The sequence below is a fragment of the Zootoca vivipara genome, chromosome 1, assembly GCF_965207765.1.
Source record: "Zootoca vivipara chromosome 1, rZooViv2.hap1.1, whole genome shotgun sequence".
Classification (NCBI taxonomy): Eukaryota; Metazoa; Chordata; class Lepidosauria; order Squamata; family Lacertidae; genus Zootoca; species Zootoca vivipara.
This window is the reverse complement of record NC_142582.1, coordinates 114824359-114843814: the sequence shown is the minus strand read 5'-3', so window position 1 is coordinate 114843814 and position 19456 is coordinate 114824359. Positions and strand designations below refer to the sequence as shown.

The 19456-nt window shown below is 42.8% G+C and overlaps 1 protein-coding gene across 2 annotated transcripts; it reads right to left on the bottom strand.

Annotated features, from left to right (window-relative positions):
- Window positions 1-10490: 10490 nt before the first annotated feature.
- LOC118075216 (alpha-1-antitrypsin-like) lies at window positions 10491-19235 on the bottom strand. 2 transcript variants are annotated; one of them, XM_060272068.2, is made up of 5 exons: window positions 19124-19235; window positions 14655-15308; window positions 14007-14277; window positions 13556-13703; window positions 10491-10765 (listed from the first exon to the last, which is right to left on the bottom strand). In XM_060272068.2, the coding sequence occupies exons 2-5, from the start codon at window positions 15286-15288 to the stop codon at window positions 10574-10576; spliced, it is 1245 nt and encodes a 414-aa protein (XP_060128051.2). In that variant the 5' UTR covers window positions 15289-15308; window positions 19124-19235; the 3' UTR covers window positions 10491-10573. The 2 variants fall into 2 exon arrangements, with proteins under 2 accessions (XP_060128051.2, XP_060128052.2); XM_060272069.2 differs by having other exon boundaries at window positions 19207-19235.
- Window positions 19236-19456: the final 221 nt, after the last annotated feature.

Here is a 19456-nt window from a genome sequence, read left to right as displayed (position 1 = left end):
AGTGGATGGGAAAGCACATGAATAGACTTTTGAAGAGTTTGTATGGAAACTAATTTGTAACTTACCAAACATATGTTATTTTCCTATGCTGGGGGAAGTGGGAAATTTTGTAAGGAACTTGGAATGGCATAGTTTAAAGGTATAACAGCCTATGCTTCTATGCTTTACTTTGCTGCATGTTTTGTGATTTTAAATCTCTGCTGGGGTTTTCTCACCACAGAGCATTTGCCCCAAACTTGGATCTTGGCATCTAGGAAATCTATTTTTATTTATTTATTTATTCATTTATTCATTCATTCATTCATTCATTCATTGCCAGAGGTTATTATGGCTACTCCTGTGTAATGACTCTCCACAAACTTGTCTTTCAGAGTCTTTATTGGTGCACATTATTTACAGTGTGATGAGCTGTCGGTTTCATGTCCGCGCTATTCCATGTCAGAATCTGGCACTGCCCCTTTTCTCTCCTTGGACCAACATAAGAGCCTAGGGACAGCGAATCTCCTCCCTTTTCTCCTCCTCCTTAATTCCGCTGCCGGGGGAAAGGGTCTACGCTCTGTCTTTTCCCTCCCCCCTTTCCGTCTCCCTCTCTTCCCGCCTGTGGAGCAGGGGGTCTTCCCTGCTGCCGGAGCCCTGGCTCTCCCTCTCTGCTTCCTGACTCGCTCCTTCAGACCCTGAGCTTCCATGGCTGCTTGGGGAGGAGCTGCTCCTGATGATAGGGGGAGGTTCCCTATACTCTCTCCCCCTTACATTTATTTTTTTATATTATTTATTTTCAATTAATTCACATTACATAATTGCCATACATCTTCATCATTGTACAGTCAGTTTAAGTACGCTTTGGGTTAAGTACGCTTCAGGCTGAGTACTCTGCGGACCCGTCTGGAATGGCTTGATCCACTTTCCATTACTTTCAATGGGAAAGTTCGCTTCAGGTTAAGTACGCTTCAGGTTAAGTACGGACTTCCAGAACCAATTGTGTACTTAAACCGAGGTATCACTGTACATAACATGAATATATTATTCCTTTAAATTCCCCACATCTAACCCTCCAACCACCTCCCCTCACACCCAAATGCCCGTGTCATGAGTCTATGTGTATTCCTACCCTTGGTTTGTGCAGAGCACCATGGGAGTTGCAAAGCTTCATGGGATCCTGGCCATCGAGAGAGAGAATGGCCTGGGAATCTAAACTCTTGAACTCTGAGAAAGAGGATTTTTGACTCCTATCCTGTTCTTTGATCCCGTGTATAATTTCCCCAACTCTGCAGCTGTGAAATCTTACATTCCGATGTGATAAGGAATTAGGGAGGAAGGGTCGTCCGGTGTGTGCTGGGAACTGAGAGTGTTAATTGCCCTGCAGGTTGATTAATGGGTAAACACAAGGCATCTTTGTAGCCTCTAATTGATTGACAGGACAAACTGTTGTGGAACTTTTGATTGGATTATTCAAACGCCAAAACCCACGTAGATTGGATAATGACCTGTAAGCCCACGTGGAACACCTCGAGGGTTTTGAAGATTTAAGTCTGTAAGAAGTGGGCTCTAGTGTCCTTTTGTCTTGCAAAATGGCCCAGCAGGGTACTGCTGTCCTGTTCCTCTTCAAGGAGCCTAAGAGAGACTGAGGTTTGCCAATGGCTCTTGACTGCGATTTGCCCGAGATGGAGAGATGCAGTCTTCATTTCAACTTTGCCTTAAGTTTGTATTTGTATGTTTAGTTATGCTTTTCTTGTTTTATCTTTGTATTCCCCTTTTCTTGAGAACTGTTGCATTTTACTTTGTTTAACTGTTTTATAATAAATAGTTAAAAGAGATTTCTTTGTGGATTTTGGTCCTTCCTGGTTACACTGCTAAATCTAGTCCTAGGCTGCTTTGCCCTCTACCAGGCTGAGTGCATTATTGATCCCGGTGGCTTTAAGGAGACCCCGGGTGGTGGCAGCTTTGCCATTTGAAGGAACTGTTTTGTAACCCCGTTAGAGCCCCTGAGCATAGCTAGATCCTTCCCCAGGTAGCGTGGGGCAGCCAAGCGGACTCCGGAGGGAGAGCGGGCGTGCCGGTGGGGAAAGAGATTGAAGGTGTCACAGGGCTCTAACGTGACAGCCCGTGTGACTTCCTTCACCCATATGCGTTATATCCAACTTATTACTTAATAAAAACCTCTAACATTGTGTTCATTTTTATTCATTACAATAGTCATTCATCTATTAAAAAGAAAAGAGGAAAACATAACTTCTTAACTTAATGGGTTCAGTCTATTCTTATCCAGGGATTTCTAATAGAATGATTTTGCACAAAAAATTCTTCAACACATTTCCATTCCTTTCTTAATTTTTGTTTTCATTGCAATCTGTTTGATGCTGTCATCTTGGCTAGTTCAATATATTCGCAAAATTTAATTTGCCACTCTAAGATTGAAGGAGTCCTCTCACTCTTCCAATTTTTGGCCACCAGTATTCTAGTGGCCGCTGTAGCATACAAAAAAGCTCTAACCTTATCCTTGGGAATGTCTTCTGAGACCAGAAACACCTCAGGTCTTTTATGGAAGGTTATTTTAAAGATTCTTTTCCAATTCATTGTAAATATTGTTCCAAAAGGACTTCACACAATTCCACCAAATGTGGTATAACGAGCCTTGGGCCTTTTTACATCTCCAGAACAGATTTCAAGGTTATTTATAAATTTTTGCCAATTGAACCGGGGTCATGTACCACCTATAACACATCTTCATGATGTTTTCTTTAATAATAGTAAAAATTTTATAATTTCGCCATAACTTTTCCCACCTCTCAAACCAAATTGCATAGCCCAGATCTTGTCCCCATCTATATATAAAAAAATGTAAAAATCTTGAAAGTGTCGGCTGCACTTTTCTCCCTAACCGCTTGACCGATCGTCCTGAAATTTTGACACAACGATCCAGGCCACTCCCTGAGCGTTGTTGGGGACAAAAATCCCTGACATCTCACATCTGGGCAGGTAGAAACCTGGTTTTCCACCAAGTCAAACAGCGCCCTCAAGTGGCGTTATACCCTCCTCCACCCCTCCCTTCCTGTGAAATCTAAGCCACACCCACAAACCAAATGACAGCATCAACCAGGCAACTGAAACCACCAAGGCGGCCATTATCAGACCGCTAGGCCACCACTAGGCCCGGGGGGGTAAAGAGGGCGAGCGCCCAGGTCACTAGGCCTGGGGGGGGGGATAACCCACAGCAACGCACTTGGGGGCACGGCAAGGGGGGTTTTACTTTACAATTTAGCACCACTACCCCAAAAAAATCCCCCACCAAATAACCACAAGAAAAAAATAAATACCATCCTTCAAAACGTCATGAGATACGCCGGTCACGGAGAGCGGGGGGGCAAACAGAATAGATCATGGATTGGGACACATGGGGGCAGTCACAGGGATTAGCCACAACAATGCGCCACACTCACAAACCCTGCCTCCGCCACGAGATCCTGAAAAACAGGGGGACTCTGAGGCTCAGGGGGATCTGAAGGGGGCCTATTACCCTCCATTTGACAGACTGACGCACAGCAACCCACAAAACCCGCCTCCACCACAAGATCTACCACTCACATACATACATCTGGCAGAGGTGTTGAAGACCAAACCAACTGAAAACAGGTAGGTAGCCGTGTTGGTCTGACGTAGTCGAAACAAAATTTAAAAAATTCCTTCCAGCAGCACCTTAGTTGGTCAAGGCTGAGTGCTGAGTGCTACTGAGTGTATAAACACAGTATAAGCACAGGACCGGACATGGATATTCCTTATATGTACTTGTGACCCCCTTTGTGTTTATGAGAAGGACAGGATACAGATTTTCCTAATATGGATTTGTAACCTGTGACCCCCTTGCGTGCGCACATTTACAGAAGAGGGGGAAAGGAGCCCAAGAAGTGTATAAGCAGCTTTGCAAATTGGTGTTTCTTTACTCTGTTCGTGAAACATGGATCACCGAGAGTCCCTTAAATTTAAGGATTAAATTCTTTCTCTGAATTCAACCGCCGGTGTCATTATTGACTGTCTCTGTCCTGCCTGGGCCCTTATCAGCAAATAAGGCTACAATTGGTAGTACTGAAGCCAGCTAGTGCAGTATACTTTTAATTCTTCATACAATTAAAGTTTTAACTGTCCTCCTCCTTCCTCTATTACCAATTGTCTATATGTTGCTCCAATTTTACCCATATTTTTCTATTTGATTGAAAGTGTATCAAATGGGGTCACCCACCATGGGGTTTTGGGTTCCAGAAGCCTATGATATTTCCTCCAGACCTTAATAAATGGATTCCTGATAATATGGTTAATAAAATCCTGATGCACTTTTGTCTTGTCTTCCAATAATAATAATAATAATAATAATAATAATAATAATAATTTATTATTTATACCCCGCTCATCTGGCCGGGTTCCCCCAGCCACTCTGGGCAGCTTCCAACAAAATATTAAAATACAGAACAGTAAGTAAGCCTGCCATCCATTCTTTTGTCATGCCCCTCAAGGTCTAATATATTGGTATTCTCATACCGAATCCACTCCTTAATCCAACAGAGGCAGGAGGGGAAGGCAGCCAGCGAAAACGTCCCCAAATCAGCATGCTTCGGCTCCCGGTGACTGGGCCAAAGCGCGCCAGTGCGGGGGTGTTTTTCCAGCTGCCTTCCCCTTGGCTTGGGGAAGGCAGCCAGCAAAAACGTCTCCAAATCGGCGCACGTCGGCTCCGGCCCCCGTATCAGCGCTTTGGCTCTCGCCCGCCTCCCCCGACACGGAACGCAACTTCGGAGGTCTCCAAAGTTGCGCTCCGTGCCGGAGAAAATAAGGGACAAAAAACATCTAGCGAGTTGCGGCCGGGGGAAAAACCATTCGTTAAGCAATGCAACCTCCGCTTGAAAAAACCTTTCGTTAAGCGGAAATTTCGTTAAGCAGGGCATTCGTTAAGTGAGGCACCACTGTATATTCATTTTGATTGCCGCTATTCCCCCTCCCCCCAAAAATAGATAGTTTTAAACTATGCCAAATTTCAAGATCATTTCTAATTTGGCTCTATAGTTTAATATACTTATCTTCAATAGATTTAAATTTTTCATTGTAATTTGTATACCTAAATATCTAATCTTGTTAACCATTTGTAATCATTTCGTCTTTGTCATATTTAGTTTAAAACCGGAGACTTTCCCATAACTCACCATTAAATCTAAGGTTTTCTTAACACTATCTATTGGGTCCTCCAACGTCAGGAGAAATTCATCAGCAAATATGATTTATATCCCAAGGCAATACCTTTAATAGTCTCCTCTAATCTTATGTCTTGAATGAGAGTCCTTAAAGTAAAAATAAACAGGAGCGGGGAGAGTGGGCGCACTTGCCTTGTTCTCCTTTCAATTCTAAAAGTCTCTGACATTTCGGAGTTATCAAATTTGCCTTTTGAGATTCATAGATAGTTGTTATCCCTCTTGTAAACCTTTTCCCCAGCTCATTCTTCTCTAGATTTTTCTTCAAGAATTCCCATGATTCATTATCAAACGCTTTTTCAGCATCGATAAACACGAAGGCAGCTTTCTTTCCTGGGTGCATATCCAAATATTCTATTAAGTCAACCACTATTCTGTAACTATTCTCATGTTTGTACTCATTTTCCTCCCTGGGAGGAACCCCGCCTGTTCCTGACTTATTATTTCCTTCAACACATTTTTTAGTCTATTTTCCAGCATGAATGTCAGCATGAATTTTATAATCTGAATTTAACAATGAAATAGGTCTATAATTTTGGATCATTTCTCGCTTTGTACCTTCTTTTGCCATTAGAATTATATGGGCTTCCCTCCTGGAATCTGATAAATTTCCTTCTTCCATTATCTTATTTAAAAGTAGTTTTAGAGGAGTCAAAAGCACCTCCTTAAGTCTTTTATACTGGATTGCGGGGAGACCATCGGTACCTGGGGCTTTACCAAGTTTACTCCTTGAAATAGCATGTTCCATCATAGTAACCGGGGAGTTTCATCCGATATTCTGGGTAGAGATCTGCTTTGTAAGTACTCTTCTATCTCCTCCTCCTTTTCATTGCCCTTTTTGTATAATTTTTTGAAATATTTAACAGACCTCTTGGTGATTTCTTCCATTTTATCTATGATCTTCCCTCCATCCATTACTCTATCTATTAGTAGATCTTTCTGCCTCTTCTTCAGTTGCCATGCCAGTAATTCCCTGGTTTTATTTGCTGACTCAAAATACCTCTGTTTCATCCACCTGAAGTTATTTTCTATCTCCTGATTAACCAATGCTGACAATTGATTTTGTAATAGCTTACCATTTTTCATTGCTTTCTCATTTTTAGGATGTTTGGCTAGTACTTTTTCATTTTATTCAATTTCCTTTTTAAGACCTCTGTGCAGTTGGGGTGATGGAGGCACCAGCTCCGCCTCTGTTCTCAAGCTGCTCAGATGCTGCCCAGCCTCTCTAGTGTCAGAGAGACCCTCCCTTGCAGGGCACTGTACCTGCTTGTCGCTGCTGCATGACATCTCTGGCATCGCTCAGGGATCTCAGCATCACAGACCCCTTGTGCCTTCTTGCTGAGCTCTCTGCTGACCTCTGGTGGTCCCCTGACAATCTTTTAGGATTTTTTCATCCATTCTCCATCTTTTGTTTACCCTTCTCCTATTTCTTAGTTATACTGTAACCAGGTTGTGATCAGTTATCAATCTAGGTAGAATATCGGGGGTGGGGGTGGTTTACCTTCGGCAGTAGATTGTTAGTTATCCGTATTCCATCAATCCTGCCCGCTGTCTTTTTTGCTTGGGAATGATGGGTAAAAAAATTCTCTATAGGGTGCTTGTAATGCCACACATCTTTCAGATTCAAACTCTCCACCATACTAAAGAAAGTGGGGGGGGGAGTCTTCCTCTTGGTCTACCTCCTGAGTCTGTATGATCAAATTCCAATGAGGTAACTCCATTTAAGTCTCCTAGAAGAGTTTGGATTTGATATCCCTCTTTATCACTACCCGAAGGAGTCTCAAAACGGCTAACAATCTACTTTCCTCTCCTCCCCCACAACAGACACCCTGTGAGGTGGGTGGGGCTGAGAGACTTCAAAGAAGTGTGACTAGCCCAAGGTCACCCAGCAGCTGCATGTGGAGGAGCGGAGACGCGAACCCGGTTCCCCAGATTACGAGTCTACCGCTCTTAACCACTACACCACACTGGCTCTCACACTAGCCATATAATCTCCTCATTTATAAATTCTAATAGCTTATCACCCACTACCTTGATAGTGATGTATGGAAGTGAGAGCTGGACCATAAAGAAGGCTGATCGCCGAAGAATTGATGCTTTTGAATTATGGTGCTGGAGGAGACTCTTGAGAGTCCCATGGACTGCAAGAAGATCAAACCTATCCATTCTTAAGGAAATCAGCCCTGAGTGCTCCCTGGAAGGACAGATCGTGAAGCTGAGGCTCCAATACTTTGGCCACCTCATGAGAAGAGAAGAATCCTTGGAAAAGACCCTGATGTTGGGAAAGATTGAGGGCACTAGGAGAAGGGGCGTCAGAGGACAAGATGGTTGGACAGTGTTCTCGAAGCTACGAACATGAGTTTGACCAAACTGCGGGAGGCAGTGCAAGACAGGAGTGCCTGGCGTGCTATGGTCCATGGGGTCACGAAGAGTCGGACACGACTAAACGACTAAACAACAACAACAACCTTGAAGAACTCTGTCTTATTTCCACTTGGAGCATAAATTCCTGTTATCACAATTATTTTGTTACCTTTCCCCAGTTGTATACCCAGAATTCTACCTTCATTGTCCTTACAAATTTCTTTTACTTCAAATTTTGAGTTAACATATATTACAATGCCTCTCTTTTTCTTTCAATCTGAAGATATAAATTCTAGACCTAAAGTTATAAATTCTAGACATCTAGGAATTCTCATTTGCTTCTCTTTCTTCCCTAGGTGGAGGATGGAGAGATGCAGACATGCACATAGAGAAACCTCTTGCCCGAATGTAACCTATTGTAGAAATGTCAGAGGCATGTCAGTTACTCCACCCACTTTTGTCCAATCCGCTGCTGGCATGTGATCTCTGTAAGGTTGCCCATAAGGAAATGTGACCCATGAGCTGAGAAAGGTCTTCCCCTCCCTGCCATAGCCATGGACTCCAGTAGAGTCAACTGCTGCACCATAAACCACATGGACATGGCAGATGTCAGAATCTTCCTCTGCTATGTAAAAGGAAAGGGCACCACTGCAGACTTCTTAAACAAATGCCTGCATGTTCAGGCCAGCATCTAAGAATATGAATTATTTCTTTGGTTCTGTGTGTGGCTGGGTGCATAAATAACTGGAACTACTGACACAGTTCTATTCCCATTCAAGTTAATGGCAGAATTTCATTGATTTTGTGACAGAGCAGGGATAAACCAAAGTTGTTTAAAGGTTGTCAGGATTCTCAGGTAAGCATCAGAATGAAAATGAAATAGTCTTTGCTATTCAAAAGTTGATTTCAAAATGATATGTGAAAATAACTATATACATAGATACAGGCATATATAGGTATAGATACATAGTTGTCAAAATTAATATTACTATGTTAAATTCCCAAAAGTGTGAAATATTTCACAAAGAAATATTCCATGGTTAGAATGTGCCAGGTTTATTTTTAAATAATGAATTTATTTTTTAAAAAAACACCAAACCCATTGAAACACTGAAAAACACAAATGTGGAAACAATTTTCTATCAAAACTGTATGTGATTTAGTGAAACTAACAACATTCTTTCTTACGCCACTCACAGGAAAGGTGAATTATTTCTATTGTATAAATGTAAAGGTCTAGGGCAGAATTCGCCTTTGTTGCAGAGCACGCATGCATTTTTGGATCGATCCTTTAACATCTTGTATGGGAATTATTAGCAGAAGAATTGCAAATCCCAAATGAAGCTGGTCATCATCCTCTCCTTGTTACTGATTAGTCTTGAAGTCCAATGCCATCACCACCCAGGACACAACGATGACCAGGCTAGCCCAGTAATTCTGACTTTGCATTCAGATTCTACAGGAACATAGCTTCAGGCGCAGGTTCGAGGAACATTTTCTTCTCCCCCATCAGCATCTCTGCAGCTTTTGCACTGCTGACCCTGGGTGCCAAGTCGGAAACTCAAAGTCAGATTCACAAAGGACTCGCGTTTAACCTATCTGTGACTGGGGAGAATGAGATACACAAAGGATTCCACCACCTCATCCATGCCCTTCACCGCCCGGATAACAAAGCACAGGTGAAGGTGGGAAATGCCTTGTTCATTGAACAGTCGTTCACCAACTTCACCATTCCCAGAGTGGCTAAAAGGCAGATAAATGATTACGTGCAGAACAAAACTCGGGAAAATAGCCCATGCGCTTGAGGACCTTTGAGGCTAGAAATAATTCCCTGTAATGCTCTGCGACAAGGTTGTATATTGTCTCCCTGCTTATTTAACTTATATGCAGAATTCATCATGCGAAAGGCTGGACTAGATGAATCCCAAGCCGGAATTAAGATTGCCGGAAGAAATATCAACAACCTCAGATATGCAGATGACACAACCTTGATGGCAGAAAGCGAGGAGGAATTAAAGAACCTTTTAATGAGGGTGAAAGAGGAGAGCACAAAATATGGTCTGAAGCTCAACATCAAAAAAACCAAGATCATGGCCACTGGTCCCATCACCTCCTGGCAAATAGAAGGGGAAGAAATGGAGGCAGTGAGAGATTTTACCTTCTTGGGCTCCTTGATCACTGCAGATGGTGACAGCAGTCACGAAATTAAAAGACGCCTGCTTCTTGGGAGAAAAGCAATGACAAACCTAGACAGCATCTTAAAAAGCAGAGACATCACCTTGCCGACAAAGGTCCGTATAGTTAAAGCTATGGTTTTCCCAGTAGTGATGTATGGAAGTGAGAGCTGGACCATAAAGAAGGCTGATCGCCGAAGAATTGATGCTTTTGAATTATGGTGCTGGAGGAGACTCTTGAGAGTCCCATGGACTGCAAGAAGATCAAACCTATCCATTCTTAAGGAAATCAGCCCTGAGTGCTCCCTGGAAGGACAGATCGTGAAGCTGAGGCTCCAATACTTTGGCCACCTCATGAGAAGAGAAGAATCCTTGGAAAAGACCCTGATGTTGGGAAAGATTGAGGGCACTAGGAGAAGGGGACGACAGAGGACAAGATGGTTGGACAGTGTTCTCGAAGCTACGAACATGAGTTTGACCAAATTGCGGGAGGCAGTGCAAGACAGGAGTGCCTGGCGTGCTATGGTCCATGGGGTCACGAAGAGTCGGACACGACTAAACGACTAAACAACAACAACAATGCTCTGCGACGTTGGCAAACAGAAATTTAAATCGGATAACAGCAACACGCAGCAGGGAAGAACGCAATCAAACAGACGATCGTGTCGGGAACCAAATTAAGATACCCCACAAAATTACAATGATAGAATTGCAATGAAAATGGTGTCAAAGAAACCTTTTTTATTATTTGTAACCTCTCCTGAATGTCTCAGCTCATTCTGAGCATTTGACCAAGTTGAGCAATCATGCCTCAGTAGGATTCATGGCTTTTGCCATGAAAATGATGGTGTCAGTTTCCTCTTCAACAGCCAGCAGCAGAAAGGGGCGGTTGAATTTAATTTCAGGAGGAAGGGAGGTAGGAACCATTTCAATGGCAGTAGTAGCTGCAGCTTCAGTGCCATTCTCGTGGACATTTAAATAAGCTTTGTGAATAGCCTGCAAAGAAATACAACAAAAATTAGTGCAAGATTGTGTCTGACTCAGGGTTTTATCATGAGAAAGCTCTAGGCATCTATTGAATGTCTTAAGAAACAACATCATGTGGTCATTTCTCACTCTGATTACCTATTGATCTGGTTCCTCTAACCAGTTATAAGCATCATATTTTTTTATCAGTCAGCCTCAAGGAACTGATGGAATTTTCTGAAAATCTTGATGTCAATCTTCTACATAATTACAGTATTTTTTCCTAGTTCTTATCTCTCTCCCCTAGTGCTTTTTTATTATTAAAAAATCATTTAAATTAAATTTTCCATTTTAACAATCAAATCAAATCACATCAAATATTCCACATTATACATATACAAATCAAATAATCCAAGTATTCTGCCAAATTTATAATTTTGGGTGGACTCTCCATGCTTCAAAACTTTGGAGGGCTCTAATCAACATCATAATCCTACTGCATTTCAAATCTTCTGGTGATTCTTATTTCTCTTTCTGTTGTTATCCTTCCTTCGTTCACAGCCTCTGAGTTTGCAAAGCCTCTGAGTTATTCCCACAAGCAAGTCAGAACAAACAATAATATATTTCTGTGTGGATTTTATGTCCTTGGTTCCCTTCAATTAGTTCGCAGTATCTCATCACACACTGGTATTCTGCCAATTCCTTCCAAAAGTCTTCTCATAACAAGCAGATGCTATTGCCGGCTGATGCCATCTTCACACAGTTCCAATGAATTCACATCTAAGCATCCACTTACAATTTTTCCAAACCTGTTGCCTCATTCATACTTTTTCCAGGGGGAGTTACCAAATTAAACTGGAAGTACAAATATTAAAGCATATTAAGGGGTCACCGCTCCCCTATAACAATTTTAATTTCTGCAACTCGAATGGGTTCCAACATGGTGGATTTCCAATTTTCTACTGCATCACTGTTGATAAAGGTTTCGGGAATCCATCCAACGTTTGTATCAAAATTCCAGCAAAATAATGAGATCTGTTTCTGTCTGATGTCAGCATAATAGGGAAACCTTTTATCCTCTTACAAGCAAACCACAAATCAAGGTCTTAATTATACTGTATTTTCATTTCCACACAGTTTATGCTTTTAAAGCCATATTATATCAATGGTTACCAAAAATTCCAAGCTATCCATTCTTGCTTGCTATAAATGTTAAAAACGGTTCTTCTAGGCGGGGTTTGTTAGCTAAATAGTAAGGCACAATAATAAAGAAAGTCTCACCCCCCTTTCTGTTCCGTTCCCATACCACTCTGACACTGATGTAATCTTTCCTCAATTGTCTTTTATTTCCTCAGTGGCTGGGCTGTTTAGCAGGTTAATTCCTCCCTCCTCATCCGAAGCATGTCCAAAACTTAAATCCAATTTTTCCTCTTAAGTAATGGAACTTGACACCCTGCAGGGATGGCATCCAGGAGAGCTGGCTATCTCAGGTGCTTTCCATCCAGTGCCCCCCAGCCCCTCCTTCCTTCCGAATTTGGGACCGGGTTGAATGGGCATCTGCAGATGAGACTGCATCTTCCCTGCTCTGGGAAGATTTTGGGAGGCTGCTTACTCCCATAACAGCCTCTAATTAGCCCTTGATCATTGTGTTAGCATATTTAATTCTGTCCACTGCCCAGCTGCATGTGAGACAGGCTGATTGTTTTGATGTATGGCTGCTGTAACTTTCCCACACAGGAGAACGGATGTAACCTGATCTCCTGTCATGTGATGTTTTTGTTCTCTTACTTTCACTTCTAACTGAGAGAGATGGCATACACACTGTTCCATCGCTCTCTAATAAACGTAGTTAAAGGCTACGATTGTTTGCTGTCTTCTTTACCAAAGCCAGTGGCAGAAGAAAGAATCTAGGGCTTACCATCCCTATATTCTAACAAGTTAGAGCGATGGAATGTTCAGCCATCTTCCGTCGCGCCTCAAGCAGAAGTCTCTCCCTTAATGTTGATGAGAAGCAAGATCCCCGTCCCTGGCTGATTATGCTAAAAATACATATGCTTCTTTCATATATACATCATATATAATATTACCCTATTACTCCTATAATATTATAAACACTAGGTTTCCAAAAGTAGCCAGCACATAAACAGATCAATACAAAAGTTTATATAACTGGATACAATACATATTTAGTAATATACTTTAAAATTATGCTGCAGTAATACACACAGCATATGGTTAATCAGGAGTATTTTTTTATAAAAAAAAACAACCTACAATGTATGAGCTGGTCAGACTATAGCAGGTATGTGATAAACGATACTGTCTTGCAAATATATCTGATTTCTCCTCCTTCTCCAATGCTAACTGCAGTCTTTGCAAAGCAACTAGCACCTAATCATCTGCTCTTGAAAATTCTGTGTCAGAGGTGGGGAAGCTGTGGCCCTCCTCATGTTTATGGAGCCCAACTCCCATCAGCCCCAGATAGCATGACCAAGGGAAGAGGGAGAGCTGGACCTTAAGGGTCTCTCCATCAGTTCTGTTGGGAGACCAGCTCCAATGGGGCTCCACCCCCTCAACTGTCATCAAGCACCACTCATGTCACTAGGCTATAGCAGAGGGAGAGATGGGATTTTGGTGCCTCTTAATCATCATAGCTGGAATAGCAAATATTTTTGGTTCCTGCTCTCCATGAGACATGGGATTGTGGTTCAAGTACCCCAAATTATGTTCATTTGAACCTTCACACAACAGTGTACCTCTGGTGAAAAACGGAGGATGAAAGAAAATATAGATCAACCTGTTGAATTTTGAGAAGCCTACCTTGGAAATCGTCAGCTCTGGCTTCCCAGTTATTCCAGAGAGGTCTGCTTGATCTGTGAATACCTCCATAATATTCATTCTTCTTAACATTCCTTTCATAACATAGTTGCCAGAGATTGTAAACTTTGGAAGGGATAGATGTATTCTCCTGTTGAAAGAGGAAACGGAGGCTAGTGGGGTATTGATTTTTTTGGGGGGGAGGGATGTGCCGGGAGGATTTTGGGTGTCATATGGCAGGACAGAATTCCAATCAAAGATGTGCTCTCCCAAGCCCACATTCCTAGCACGTTTGCACTCCTGTCTCAACGATGCCTATGCTCAATTGATCCTGTTCTGGAATTACAAGGGACTTGGTCACTATACAGCCGATCACTACCCCTCAAACTAACAACAATATATTTACACCTACAAATATGTACTACACTCTTTCCACAATGGCATGCGCACTTACTGTGATTTTGTTGAATTCATCCATTTGAACAAAACATCTTTGCTAAGAGCATTTTCCAGCTGCTTCATTTTTCCTTGGTCAGGAAGAATAAATAATGCTGAAACGTTGCCCTTGTAAGGGAGCTTCACAACCTCGCAGGACAGGATATTATCATGGTAAGTCTCGAACCAGCTGTCTTTGTTCATCATAGGGATTTTCACCATTGTTTGTTCATCCACATGGAAGTCTCCTTCTCTTGTACTCAGAGAATTGAAAGGTTTTTCCCAATTGGCTTATGGAAAGAACAATAACAGCATACATGTCATTTAATTCTTTAATATATTAATTGTCATACTCAGAGCTTTTAATAAAAAGTGCCTGTTTTAGTGGCATCTTACTGTTCTTAATCTAGTTACCAATTACATAATCTCATTTCCAGGAAAAGGGGTCTCACAATATATTTGATTTGTTTCGATAATGGTGGAGGTCAATTTTTTGATTGATTAAAAGAACTTCTCTATGATGAGAAGCCTGATAATATTCTTCTCACACAGTGGGCACACTCCAGCCTAAGGCACCAACAAATCTGAACCACAGCTTAAAGTTTAAACCTTAAACTGAGAACATCTAAGAAGCAAAACATGTATAAAACAAGTCTATCTGACTTACCTCTCATGTAAATATAGTTCACCATAACCATTAGAGCATCTGGGTTAAGACCCTTGACAGTATCAACTACTTTCCCATTGGTTTTGTTTTCTATATAGCTATTGATTTGACTTTCAGCTACTGCAGGATTCTTGAAGTTAGTTGGAAGAACGTCCGTCTCATAAAAATGTTTGGCATCATCCAGGAACTTCTTCAGGAGTTTCACTTGGTCATCTGTGAATAGGGTGTTCCCAATGCTCAGGTGGAGTTCAGGATTGGGGCGGTTCAGTATACGGAAGAGATCATGGAAACCCTCATGTATTTCCTGTTCGGTAATATCTGAGAAGCCAAGTCCTGACAAAAGCTGACTCAACGTGGTTGTTCTAGCTCCCAGTGACACCATGGCCAAGGCAGTGGAAATGCTCAGAGGGGAAAAGATAATGTTCTTCTCAGCAGTCTCCGAAGCAACCTGCTGGTAGAATCGAAAGGCGAAGTCAGCATTTCCTGGGGCTATCTTCGAAGAGGGCAAACCTCTTTCACCTTCAGCAGGAGGAGAATGGCCATGGCCATGGTTCTCTTTGTGGTCAGGGGTATGGTGACATTGGGCAAAAGCACAGAGCCCAGCAAGAAGCAAACACAGGTAGAGGCGAGACATTGTGTTCCTCTGGAAGTAGTCTGTGAAGACAAATCGCATTCAAAATTCATCATTGCAATGGCTTGCCTTTGAGTCATTCGACTCTTATATGCCTTTCTGGCAGGATTTTAACAATCTAACTTTCTTTTCTTTTGGAAGAATGTTAGAAGCATAGTAATCATTGTTAAAGCCTTTATTATGGTTTCTTTAAATATTAAGGTTCATTATTGTTTCACAAGATGTGTATCTGTTTAAAGGACAGAGTAAATATCATGACCTAGTTTTACAGCTGTGAAGCAGTATAGCAGGTGCTGTTGTGTTAATTAAGCTGTGTCAGCAATTGGGTATAGTATATGAGGAGCAGCATGTGCCTCTCTCAGTACCCTGGTGAATGGGTCATATATATATATGGGTCATAAAATATTATATATATATACATAAATGTAAAAATGGTGAAAGTGTGGGCTCCACTTTTCTCTGTAACCGCTTGACCAATCGTCCTGAAATTTGGACACAACGATCCATGCCACTCCCCGAGTGTTTGCAGAAGAAAAATACCTCAAATCTCACACCTGTGCAGGTAGAAACCTGCTTTTCCACCAAGTAAAACAGTGCCCTCAAGTGGAATTCCTCCCACAGTACATCCCCTCCCTTCCTGTGAAATCTACACCACACCCACAAACCAAATAATGACATCATCAACCAAGCAACTTGAAACCACCAAGGTGGTCATTACCAGACCCCTAGGCCCCTGCCAGGCTGCTAGGCACCCACTAGGCCCGGGGGGGAGAGGGGGAGTGCCCGGATTGCAGGGCACAGCACGGCCTTTGTTTTATGTAGGCCCCTGCCAGGCCGCCAGGCCCCCACTACGCCCGGGGGGGGAAGAGAGGGCAAGCGCATGGATCACAGGCCGCAGCACGGCCTTTGTTTTATGTAGGCCCCTGCCAGGCCCCCAGGCCCCCACTAGGCCCGGGGGGGGGATAACCCACAGCAACGTACTTGGGGGCACAGCAAGGGGTTTTTACTTTAAAATTTAGTGGGCATTGTGTCAAATGCAAGGCTCCGGTGGCCATTTTAAATAAGGGCACTCGTTCCCCTTTTAACCTACGCTTTATACTATGACTGATTGCAAGCCTCTGTGTCTTAAAAAAACAACAACCATGCACTTTCTTTCCCCAGTTTAAGTCCTCGGATATTTGCAGTGGCCAAACCCAGCCCCCCCCCCCATTTACAATCTCCTACCTTCCCCTTGCCACTTCCTGGGTTTTTTATGGAACCAAACAGCTCGGGTGCTTCGGAACTCGCCTTCTGTTGCTACGGGGCTGTAGGTCTTCACTATTTGATCCCCCCCCCCCCCGCTGCTTGGGATTATTAAAGTAGTTCTCTACTCCAAAATTATAAAATCCAAATAACAAAACACACACACACACACACACACACACACACACACAGACCGAAACACACAACAACGCCCAAATCATACAATACTCACCAAAATAAATGACAACCCCTAAAATAAAATTAAACAATTATAACTTCTGCTTCTCATTTTCTTATTTCGAATTTTTTAAATCTAAATATATAAAAATGTTCACAATGCTTACACAGGGGCCAATGTATGGCGATATAGGGTGGAGGGGGCAAAACTCCCCGGGGAAAACAGAGGGAAGGGTGTCCTACCGAAACACAGGGATGAGCCAGGGGGGTGGAGGGAGGAAAGGTGGGATACGTCATGGATCGGGACAGGGTGGGGGGAATCACAGGGATGAACCACAGCAACATGTGGCCGGGCCAGCTAGTAGATGTAATATAATTTAATGTAGGATGAGTTTTTGTTTTTGTAATTAAAGCCAAACAAAAGATATTTCTGTGTTTCTTCATTGTTTCCTGAACGTGTGGTCTCCCCAGCATGCTTTCTGCAGTGCAATTAATCTGCTAAATACGCAACACAAACCTCTTTCACCTAGCAAGCAGCTGTTTACCTGTCCATTGGAGTAAAATGCAGTATAGAGTTTTGTGGCAGCTTAAGGACTCAGAACACAATCCTATCCATGTATAAATGAATGAACTGGTGCTTAATCCCAGCTAGGCAGCAGGCTATCTAGGCGACAAGCAACACCTGCAATTCTCGCACCAGGCAGGCAATTCCTCCTGAAATCTGTATGCCCATCACATACATATATTCCTAACTACCACAATCCCCCACCAACCCACTGGAGAGGTAACCTTGACATGAGCACCCCCCCAAAGAATGGGTCCCTTCTAAGGGAATGCCTTCCTCTTCCTCAAAGTGATGTTCTCCATCCTTGAGAACTTCATTCTCCCTGACAGCAATGGGTTTGTCGTTGTGGGAGCGGGACCTAGCTACCACCTCCCCGAAGGCCTTTTCCACCGCTGTCTTGGCTTCTCATATACTTTCTAATTCTGCCCACTAGGCCTCAAAGGAATGAACTTGATCCCAGGGGAGCAGGAGCTCATTGCACCTCTGACATGCCCATGACTTCTGCCCCATAGGGAGATAATCATACATAAAACTGAGGGTGCAAAACACTGGAAATCCCCCCATGTCCCTAATGACTTTTTACATGCATTATGCTGTTGTCATTGTTGTTTTTGTTATCCAATTAAGAGTTAGGGATTACATTGGGCAGAGTGGGGTGCCCTGGTCTCCTTGCCCTGCTGCTGAACTCACATGTCTAAGGCACTAAGGCACAGCTGGAACTGATTCTGGTTCTAAATATATATATTCTCCTGAGTAGTTCCTCCCAGCTACTGGGGATGGGGAGTGAACAATGGGTTTCTAGTAAATTACATTTAAATAGTTGATTAATCAACCGGCTCCCTTCCTGAAGAAAAGCTACTGAAAAAGCTCACTGTTGCAGCTTTTACTTTATCTTTGTTTTATTTACTGCCAACAACCCACTTTTAAAAATGCCTGTTACCATATAGTTTTAAATGGTACATTGCACTCTTGTTTTGGATCATTAATTTGCTACCAAGACTTATGATGAAGAGTTGAGGGAGTTGGATATATTTAGTCTGGAGAACAGAAGGCTGGGAGGTAATAGGATGGCCCTCTTCAAATATATGAAGGGCTGCCACATGGAAAGTGGAGGAAGCTTGTTTTCTACTCCTCCAAAGCCAATGGATTCAAATGACAAAAAAAGGATATTCTGACTAAATGTAAGGAATAGCTTTATGACCATAAGAGCTGTTCAACAGAGGAATGGACTCCCTTCGAAGTAGGAGAAATATGCTTCACTGGAGCTTTTTAAACAGAGGTTGGATGGCCATCTGTCAGGGCTTGTTCAGCTGTGATTCCTGCATTGCAGGGGGTTGGGCTGGATGACCCGTTGGTCCCTTCCAGTTCTATGATTCTATGTCATAATTTTCTAACCCCATTTCTGAAGCTGCTTCTCTCTTCTATTCCCCATTTGCACCTCCATTTCCACCTTTGCCCCCATTTTCATGCCCCCTCCTCAATTTTCCTTTACTGTCATTTCCACTTGCACACACACCACCCTCATGGCAACCTCCTAGATCTTCCTTCCTCCAATACATTGCAACTATTAAGCTGTCTTTTCCCCTTCCTCTCAATTCTAAAGCCATCCTTCCTATTTTTGCAGCCCCTTTGTACCCCCCCCCCCATTTTAAGCACCACTCCCATGCCCATGCCTTCACCTCCCTCCTTTTTTGCAACTCTCCCTTGCACACAGACCCCCATTTAGCTCCTTCGATCTTCCCACCCAGTGCTAATTCTAACCACCCTTTTCAACTCCTCATTTCTAAAGCTGCTTGTATTCCGCAGCGTCCTTTGAACCCACTCCCCTTTCCACCATCACCTCCTTTTTCATACCTGCTCTGCTCCCCTCCTTTTCAAACACCCTCCAAGCCAACCTCTGTCATAGCAGCATCGGGAAAGGCACGTTTGATACTTACGTTCAGAGGTGTCTCTTGGAAGAAGCAGTGAAAGCTCCTTGCAGTGAGCTACTATTTATCTGTGTTTGGGGCACTGTTGAGAAATGGTATGTTCTCCTTCATTAAACAAGAAGAACAGTAAACACTAAACAAGAAGAACAAATATTGATCATTGCTGGACACCTGTAGTCCCAAGTCCACAGAGTACTCTCCACTAGAGTGAGGGTTCAAATGGGTTTCCTGGATCCTGTACCGAATATGGGGATTTGGG